General features: G+C 40.1%; 1 protein-coding gene across 1 annotated transcript; it reads left to right on the top strand.

Moving 5' to 3' along the window:
• The first annotated feature begins 2,215 nt into the window (after positions 1 to 2,215).
• Positions 2,216 to 2,865, top strand: LOC131238561 (oxysterol-binding protein-related protein 3C-like). Its single transcript, XM_058236236.1, has 3 exons — positions 2,216 to 2,287; positions 2,371 to 2,489; positions 2,738 to 2,865. Exons 1-3 carry the CDS (start codon positions 2,269 to 2,271, stop codon positions 2,858 to 2,860), a joined length of 261 nt encoding a protein of 86 aa, XP_058092219.1. The 5' UTR covers positions 2,216 to 2,268; the 3' UTR covers positions 2,861 to 2,865.
• Positions 2,866 to 10,468: the final 7,603 nt, after the last annotated feature.

Genomic DNA, 10,468 nt, shown 5'->3' with positions numbered 1-10,468 from the left:
GTTAGAGTTGGCATAGTATTTCAAATTCAAATGTTGTTTGCGGCTATGATGATATGGATTTTGTTCTCTTCTATTTTCCCGATCTGAGTTAATTGCAAAGTGGCTTGCCAAACATGGTATTGTTTGTTAGCAGGCTCTTGTAGTTACATGATACTCAGACAGCGTGGGATACTTGATACACAGGCACGTAGAAATTGTACATGTGGCATACATTAACTAAATTCCGAAAATTAGATTGATGGAACGACTCTAACCTCAGATGCATGCACTCACTCGACCATTGGATATTTTTCATTTTAACCGTCCAATAAATGTCCACCAATCTGATAGTGTATAATTAAAAAATAAATCATAAATTTTAGTTCATGATACATCCAAATTGGGAAGACATATTTTGGACAGTTAAATTTGAATTACTGGTATCCCATGTATGCAATTTCTAAGTGCCTGCGTATCATCTCTCACACTCTGCAAGAGTATCAGAGTATTTCTCCTTTTCTTAATTGTGCAGATGGATGTGGGGCCATGATTGGTTTATTAGAGGGGTGTGGTTTCAGCTTGTTTACAGAGAGGGTATTAATGTGGTCCGCGGATGCAGTTGAAGTGGGCCATGTTATGGAGAGCGACTTATATGTGACCCTAGCACCACCGATGTGGTGAGACCCTAACCATATGACCCACCTATATGTATTAATTGTATATCTATGTCATTCATCTGTTTCTCCAACTTATTTTAAAGCATGATACAAAAAATAAAGCATATATAAATTTCAGGTGAACCATACTACAGGAAACAGTAGTCATTGAACACTCACCATTAAAAATTAACTGTACATCTATAGTTAAGATAAAACCTGCAAACTGTTCACAACACCACCAATTTCACCACTCATATACCATATATTTGTGCAATGAATGTAATGATCATGGTTGATAAACTATATCCTGCTGAGGATGATCAACGTGTTGCCCTCAGATATTTCTCCAGTTTGACCACTTACATCATTGCAAGGATGGTTAACGTGTAAATGTGTTGCCCTCTGATATTTCTGTAGGCAATTGGACCGCTTATGTCTTCACAAGGGTGGTTAACATGTTACCCCATAAACCCGTGGCTGCAATTGATAGTTTATAAGCACACAGGAATGATAATCATGTCACTACGAATCAGCCGTCATGTAACGGTGCCACTGTTACGCTGTCATAATGGCCATATAACGGGAAAAATGACCCGCATTGTATTTCTTTAGAGAGAGCGATGGCTCTTGTGGCACAACTTGGACCTATCAGAAACAGATGGATCCACTAACTGTCCATAATAATCGCAACAGGACCTGAGATAGGTAGTTAGGTACTTAAACTTAGGTTAATTTTCCACAACTTAAAAACTGGTGGAGACTCTTCAACCGTACACATGGCATAGTTGTACAGCAATCCTGACTGTCCAAATCACTGAACCAACTATGGATGGAGCTATATCAGTGCCATGTGTAAGGTTGATGAGTCACCTACATTCATTCCCAAGAACTCAGGATTCAAGAAGCCAATAAACATTGCTTATACTTTTTTCTTGGTGCCAATATATGTAGCAGGTAATATCACACTCAGAGAACAAGGTCTAAACAGAATGAGTACTCAAATCTGCTTCGCTTATTAAAAAGTATTTATATATAATTGGCATTTATTATGCTTTTCATAATATCAACTCGAACATTACATTGGCAGTTACAACTGCAACCTTCCTTACTATTCATAATGAGGAAGTAGTCCTCAATTGGCAATTGGAAAAAGAGGAACTGTCTGATTCATTTTTCACCGATATTGTCAACTGTACATTGGAGCAGTGAAGAAGTGAGATAAGTTCGTTTCTTTTTATAATTGCTGCTCATAATGTTCATGACCATGACATTGATCTATTTACTCTTTCATTTTTTATGAATGTCTTTTTGCTTTTTGTTTTTTGTATTTCGAATCTTCTTTGCGTCTCTTGCAGGATCGAGATAGTTATTGGAAGATGATGCAGAAATATATAGGTTCAGATGTTACATCAATGGTGACACTTCCAGTTCTTATATTTGAGTCCATGACAATGATTCAGAAAGTGGCAGAGGTCTGTGCTATTTGCACTTTAAACCTGATGCTTGTCAATCTTGTGCACTGCCTTCAGCCTTGCTTATCACATATTGAGCATTATAAATTGCATTATCCTCACATATGCTGGAGTACTCCCACTTGTTAGACCTGGCTGGTGAATGTGAGGATCCCTACATGCAGATGGTATATGCTAGTAAGTGGTCTTCTATACTGTGGTGCTTATGAGTTGTGTGCATGTATTATCTAGTGTAATGGAATATTGGCTATTGTCTGCAGCATCATGGGCAATATCTGTTTACTATGCCTATCAACGAACCTGGAAGCCCTTCAATCCCATCCTTGGTGAGACTTATGAAATGGTTAATCATGGTGGCGTTACATTCCTTGCGGAGCAGGTGAACTGTTCATAAGTTTACTTTGATTTTTGATTTCTCATCTTTTGGCTGCCGATATTTCACAAGAACACTGTCAGCTGATTTTTTTAACACATTCATGCATACACCCACTGCCTCTCCCAACGACCCACCCGTTAATTGCTAAACCATGTTAACATTATTTGTTGTGGTTGCTTTTTCATTGTCATTTCCATGGTGTTATTCTACGATGCTCAATTCCTTTCTTTTATCATGCTTCCAAATTTCAGGTGAGTCATCATCCTCCAATGAGCGCGGGGCATGCAGAAAATGATCATTTTACCTATGACGTGACATCCAAGTTAAAGACCAAATTTCTGGGAAACTCCGTTGATGTGATTCGGTCCTTCTAAATGCACATTAGTGCGTGGTGGTGGACTTTACCTTAGCAAAGGCGCAGGGGTAAGTAAAAGAGAAGAACTTTCTCATCTTTAAAGAAAAAAAGAAAGAAAGAGAGGTGTCAGGGCCCACCTAGGTTGATCCACCTATGCTTGATTGATCTGTCAGTAAAGTGTGGACTGCCTCACCTACTAGGGAGGTGTCAGGGCCCACCTAGGCTGATCCATGTCATCACTACACCAAAATTGCTAAATTATAATTTTCATGTTTTGTTAATTAGGGATTTTTGTACGTCTGGAAGTATTTTAAATCCTTGAGGGAATTATAACTGTACCTCCGTTGTTAATGGATTTATACACTTCTTCCTGTTCCAAGAGATGATATTTCTGTCTACCTTCTGATGCTTGTTTAACATCAAGATGTAGTGCTAAAGGAATCTACTATGGCGAATGACAAAGAAGATCAGTGGACCTCTAGGAGGAATCTGTACATCTGTGATTAGAGAATTTCTCCATATCCTTGAGCGTCCTTATGTATTGTTTAGTGGTGCTATGTTTTGAGGGGGTTTTTGTTTTGTTTACCCTCTCTTTGCTCTATTTGTGTTGACATACGGTATCACTCACCACCAAAACTCATGACAGTTGATATAGGGCCAATATAGAGTGAGCTCTGTTCAGTCCAAATCAGATAGTTAGGTTTTTTAATAATTATTTTGAAAGATGTGTTCAGGTTGGATTATATATTCCTACTTGCTGAAAATTAGTTTTCTAGGCTGTTTTGGTTAATAATCTTGTTCTCGACTTTGCATCGAATTAAACCACATACTCCATCATTTGTGCAGGCCCCCATCAATTTCTTTGAGTTCCATTCCTGCGAATGTACTCCATAGGCAGATACTTCATTCAGAATTAAACCACCTACTCCATTTTTGTTTTTGTTTTCGAAGGGAAACTGCTTCAAGTGAGACCACTTTGGCATAAATTACTCTGGGCCCCACAAAGTTTACTAAGTACACACGCTTGTAGGACGCAATCGCTCTATTCACACGCGTGACATGTGTGTACGAGAGTTCTTAGCTGTTCATCAGGTGTGCCCTGGACCATATGCACCGTGGCTTGAATACCTGCAGGCTGGTAAGGTAATCAGGTGGGCCATGTGAATATATTGAACATGGACTATTGTTCAATCCTTTCTAACTGTCAATATTACTCATACATGTTGGAAGCGGTGATGGATTTGTGCAAATCCAAAACCGTATGAGCATCGTCTGAGCTAGCTTTGCTAGCTGTGAGATTGGATTTCCTTTCTAAAATTAGATTCCTAGCTGTGTGATCTTTCTAGCTGTTGAGATTTTTTTTCTAAGTTTACTCTGCTAGCTAAGAGAAGATATACAGTAGATTTTTTCTAGATTTTTTTCTTTCTCTAGCTGCCCCTGGGATGTATCTGGACAGGGATAGATTAGTCTTTTCACGTAACAAGAAAAGCCTATAACAGCACCGTGTATTCATCTCCGTTTGAATACGATTCTAACACAGCAGCATATCACTGTTTCTTTTTTTAAAAGTTTATTTTCTGTTTTGAGGTGGCTGCAGCCACTCGTCAGCAAAGGATTGGGTTTACAACCCAACAAAGTGGTATCAGAGCCGACGATCCTTGGGCCTCATCAGCAAGAGGCTGATCCTGCACTCCCGGTTTTTAAAAAAAATCAGCTTTTTTCAAAAGAAATCAGATTCCAGCCGCAGGTCTTCAAAAAAAAAAAACTGTTTTGAAAAAAACATCAGATTGCAGCCGCAGTTTTTTCAGAAAAAAATCTGTTTTAAAAAAAAAAAATCAGATTGTAGCGGCAGTTTTTTTTTTTCAAAAAAAATCAAATTGCTGTTTTTTTTTTCAAAACAATCAGATAGCAAAAGGCCAAGGATTTTTCCACAACTCGACTGTTTCAGCAAAGATGGCAAGCACCATCCAGCCGCAGGTTCCTAAGTTGTCAAAGGACAACTATGAAAAATGGTGCATCCAAATGAAGGCGTTGTTCGGGTCGCAAGAACTATGGGAGATCGTCACCGATGGGTATGAAGAACCCACTATGGAAGAAGAAGCTGCCTTCACCAACGAAGAAAAGACTGCTCTCAAAAATCAAAGGAAGAGAGACAATAAGGCTTTGTTTCTCCTCTATCAAGGCTTGGATGAATCCACCTTCGAAAAGATTGCCGAAGCAACATCAAGCAAGCAAGCATGGGATACCCTTGGCACCATCTTCAAGGGTGTAGATCGAGTGAAGCGGGTTCGCCTTCAAACATTGAGAGCCGAGTTCGAAGCAACTCACATGAAGGAAGGTGAGAATGTTACTGATTATTTTTCGCGTTTGCTTGTAACTGTCAATAATTTGAAAAGAAATGGTGAAAAGATTGAAGATGTCCGAGTTATTGAAAAGATACTTTGATCCCTCACAACCAAGTTTGAGCATGTGGTTGTGGCGATCGAAGAATCAAAAGATATTGAGAAACTCTCCATTGAGGAGTTGAGGGCAGCGGTCCAAGTTCAGCAGCAACGACTCCACAAGAAAGCCAGTACCAACCCGATGGACCAAGCTTTGGAGTCAAGATTGACTCATAATGATAGCAATGGTGGACGTGTAAGTTCACAACGTGGTGGACGGTTTGCTAACAATCGCGCAAGAGGCAGAGGGCGCGGATACCAACAAAGTCATGCCCAAAACCAACAGAAAAATACCAATTTCCATGGAAGAGGAAATGGTAGAGGTAGATCTATGCGTGGACGGGGAAGTACAAAGAACATCCAATGCTATAATTGCAACAAGCTTGGCCACTATGCATCTGATTGTTGGAGCAAGCCGATGAATCAAGACGAGCGATCCAACTATGCCGAAGCATCAGGACATGAACAAGAAAGCTCCACACTTCTCCTTGCACAAGAGAAAGGTAGTGATCAGCAGGACGTATGGTATCTCGACACGGGTGTAAGTAATCACATGTGCGGCGACAAGAAACTCTTTGTGAAACTCATAGAAAGAGTTCATGGCGATGTAACGTTTGGAGACTCATCAAAAACACCTGTGAAAGGTAAAGGTAAAATCCAAATCTTTCAGAAGAATGGTGTTCCAAACTATATCTCCAATGTGTACTATGTGCCTAACATGAAGAGTAACATACTGAGTCTCGGACAACTCCTCGAAAAAGGGTATGTCATACACATGGAGAACTCTTCTCTTTCCATTAGAGATTTGCATGGACGTTTGATTGTAAAAGTCCAGATGGCAAAGAACCGTATGTTTCCTCTCCATATAAACACAATGCTTGAGAAGTGTTTTTATGGAAAAGCAAAGAATGATTCTTGGATGTGGCATCTTCGCTTTGGCCATCTAAATTTCAGTGGCCTAAAACTTCTGTCCTCATCAAGCATGGTGCATGGTTTGCCTACTATTGAAGCTTCAGAACATGTGTGTGAGGCGTGCACACTTGGAAAACAACAAAGAAACTCCTTTCCGAGTGGAGTATCCCGAAGAGCAAGAGGACCGTTGCAGTTGGTTCACACTGACATCTATGGACCATTAGAGCCAATCTCTCTTGGAGGTAATAAATACCTTATTACCTTCATTGACGATTTCAGTAGAAAATTGTGGGTGTATGTAATGAAAGAGAAGTCTGCTGCTTTTACTATTTTAAAAAATTTTAAGGTCCTTGTTGAAAAAGAAAGTGGTCTTAAAATCAAAACTCTCCGATCTGACAGAGGTGGGGAGTACACCTCAAATGTTTTTCGAGAATATTGCAGGGAACATGGTATTAAGCAACAACACACTGCAACATACACGCCACAACAAAATGGAATTGCGGAGCAGAAAAAACCGCACCATCCTCGATATGACGAGGACCATGTCAAGGAGAAAAGTCTCGCTAAAGAATTTTCGGCAGTGGCAGTTGTATGTACTGCCTATCTGCTCAATAGGTGTCCAACCAAGAGCATCAGATTCTAGACATCGCAAGAAGCATGGAGTGGATACAAGCCGAGCGTGGCGCACCTTAAGATCTTTGGGTGTATCGCCTACGCTCAAGTTCCAGAAGCGAGAAGGAAGAAGCTTGATGATTGTGGCAAGAAGTGCATCTTCATCGGCTACAGCGAAGAGTCAAAGGCATACAAGCTCTACAACCCACTAACCAATAAGCTGGTGGTAAGTAGAGATGTAGTATTCTGCAAAGAAGAATCTTGAAAGTGGAACCAGGAAGATTCAGCCAAAGAAAGTCAGGTTGAGGCTGAAGTATATGAAGAAGAGAGGCATATGAATCAGAAGCAGACACCCACATCACCCCCTCGGATCTCAGAAGTCCAGGAGTACGCTCCATATCTCCTGGAAGTACTTCATCAAATCGAAATTCATCCAGCACATCTTCATCCGATTCTCCTTCATCCTTGGCTCCTATTAAAATGAGAAGCCTTAATGATATCTATGTAGAAACTGAGGAAGTGAATTTACTCTGCTTGTATGCGGACCACGAGCCTCTCACATTCGAGGAGGCTGTGAATGAAGCCATCGAGAAAAATTAAACATGGGAGTTAACCTTACTCCCTAAAAGCCAGAAGACCATTGGTCTCAAATGGGTGTACAAAATCAAGCGGAATGCCGATGGTAAGATCGAACGATATAAAGCAACGCTTGTAGCAAAAGGTTACAAACAGAAATATGGGGTAGACTATGAAGAAGTTTTCGCCCTAGTTGCTCGCCTTGACACTGTAAGAATGATTATCTCCCTTGCAGCTCATCACAGTTGGATGATCTACCAACTGGATGTGAAATCTGCATTCTGAAATGGGGTACTCGAAGAAGAAGTATACGTTGACCAGCCTGAAGGCTTTGTCATGTAAGGGGAGGAACAGAAGGTGTATCGGCTGAAGAAAGCCCTGTATGGGTTAAAGCAAGCTCCTCATGCTTCGAATGCATGGAACGACGGTTATCTTCAAGAGAATGGTTTTGTCAAATGTCCATATGAGCATGCCGTCTACACAAAGAAGAATGCCCATGGTGATATGCTTATCGCTTGTTTATATGTTGATGATCTGTTGTTCACTGGGAACAGCCAGGAGATGTTTGAAGAATTCAAGCAGGCTATGTTCAAAGAGTTCGAGATGACTGATGGTGGATTGATGTCCTTCTTCTTGGGCATTGAGGTGAAGCAACAAGTTGGCGGCACATATCCCAGAAGAAGTACACAAAGGAACTTCTTGAGAGGTTTCAGATGGTCGACTGTAAAGCGGTAAATACACCTATTACAACAGGCCTGAAGCTCACGAAAGATGGAGAAGGAAAAAACGTCGACTCAACCCTATTCAAGAGCCTAATCGGAAGTTTAAGGTACCTCACAATCACTAGGCCAGATATAGTCTACAGTGTTGGGCTTCTAAGCCGGTATATGGAAGCCCCAAAAGAATCACACTGGCTAGCTGCAAAACGAGTACTGAGGTATATCAAAGGGACTATTGAGTTTGGTCTTTTTTATCCGTACAATGATGATGCGATGTTGTATGGATACTCTGATAGTGATTGGGGTGGTGATCAAGATGAAAGAAAAAGCACCACAGGCTATGTTTTCTATCTTGGGTCGACAACATTCACATGGAATTCGAAGAAGCAGAGTGTGGTCGCCCTGTCCACATGTGAAGCAGAGTACATGGCAGCATCGTCCACCGTCTGTGAAGGAATTTGGTTGAGAAACCTGCTAAAGGAGCTGAAGCATCCGCAGGAAGAATCCACAGTCATATATGTGGATAACAAGTCGGCAATCGAGCTAGCTAAAAATCCGGTGCAGCATGGAAGAAGCAAACACATTGATACCCAGTACCATTTTCTGAGAGATCATGTGAAGCAGAAAACGATGAAATTAGAGTATTGTCATACTACGGAACAGGTGGCGGATATTTTCACAAAGGCATTGCCGACAGATGCATTCAAACGACTAAGAACGATGCTCGGAATGAAGCCGGTTTTGGTTTGAAGGGGAGTGTTGGAAGCGGTGATGGATTTGTGCAAATCCAAAACCGTATGAGCATCGTCTGAGCTAGCTTTGCTAGCTGTGAGATTGGATTTCCTTTCTAAAATTAGATTCCTAGCTGTGTGATCTTTCTAGCTGTTGAGATTTTTTTCTAAGTTTACTCTGCTAGCTAAGAGAAGATATACAGTAGATTTTTCTAGATTTTTTTCTTTCTCTAGCTGCCCCTGGGATGTATCTGGACAGGGATAGATTAGTCTTTTCACGTAACAAGAAAAGCCTATAACAGCACCGTGTATTCATCTCCGTTTGAATACGATTCTAACACAGCAGCATATCACTGTTTCTTTTTAAAAGTTTATTTTCTGTTTTGAGGTGGCTGCAGCCACTCGTCAGCAAAGGATTGGGTTTACAACCCAACAATACAAGCATGGCTCACCTAGTGACTGGACCGGCCTCTTCTTTTCCCACAAAACATATCAGGATGTGAAATACCAGATGAACGACCGGGATCTTGCATGCACATGCAATGTTCGCATGTGCAAGGAGATTCAACCCCTATCATCTCAAAGAGGAATTATACTGTCTCTAGCATTCTTGGGTCACGCCTCCTTTCAAGTGGGCCCATGATATAATATATTGATCTAGACCGTTGATCTGGTGCATCCACTATTGTTTCTTGTTTTGTGGTGTATGGTTTGGACACATCAACAAAGTTATAAGTGATGTATTCGACTTTTATATATATATATATATATCTATCTCTTAGGGACTGATAGAGCGCATGCTGCTCGTATCAAGGCAGTTGATTTATTTAAATATAAGGGAGTAAAAAAAAAAACTATGATATCTGGTTGAGTTGATTCTTTTATTTTAAAGAAAAACAAAAACCAAGATGGTCATGGTTTGCCAAGTATTAAACATGTATAAACTTTGATATTCTGGTCGAGTGTGGAGGTTCATACACTTGCACCTGGATATTGGCATAAATCCACTCAAATTAAACCACATGCTCCATCATTTGTGCAGGCCCCCATCAATTTCTTTGAGTTCCATTCCTGCGAATGTACTCCATAGGCAGATACTTCATTCAGAATTAAACCACACGCTCCATCATTTTTGTTTTTGTTTTCGAGGGGAAACTGCTTCAAGTGTGACCACTTTGGCTAGCTATGTTCTTCTTGCTGTAACTCATTAATGTTTTATGCTTTTCTGATACCTTGCTAATTCAATTTCTAATATAACATTGATGATTATTTGTGCTTTATTTTCTTTGCAGTCAGCGTAAGTGAAATTAAAGCATTTTATGAGCTTTTTAAGAAGATCAGCAATATTGTATGTTCTTCAAAAAATAAGCAAACCTGCTACTCTGTCATTGCAAGAAGAGTACCAATTAGCCCTGTGTCGTCTAATGTTGCATTCTACTATTGGGATTTTCCATGTTGCTCTATTTGTCGAAACCCCATCTTTTTTCCCTTGTCACTCCTACGTGAAATAATAAAATGCAATGCTTTAGTTTATTTATATAATAACATGTGAATTGTGAAAGAATCGTCAAAATAAATAATGAATATTTACCTGAAATAATTTTTTAAATGTTGAAGAAGTTTCACAAAATAAAAG

The sequence above is a fragment of the Magnolia sinica genome, chromosome 3 (genome assembly GCF_029962835.1).
Source record: "Magnolia sinica isolate HGM2019 chromosome 3, MsV1, whole genome shotgun sequence".
Taxonomy (NCBI): domain Eukaryota; kingdom Viridiplantae; phylum Streptophyta; class Magnoliopsida; order Magnoliales; family Magnoliaceae; genus Magnolia; species Magnolia sinica.
The sequence above is the reverse complement of the archived record's forward strand: the minus strand, read 5'-3'. Positions and strand labels throughout refer to the sequence as shown.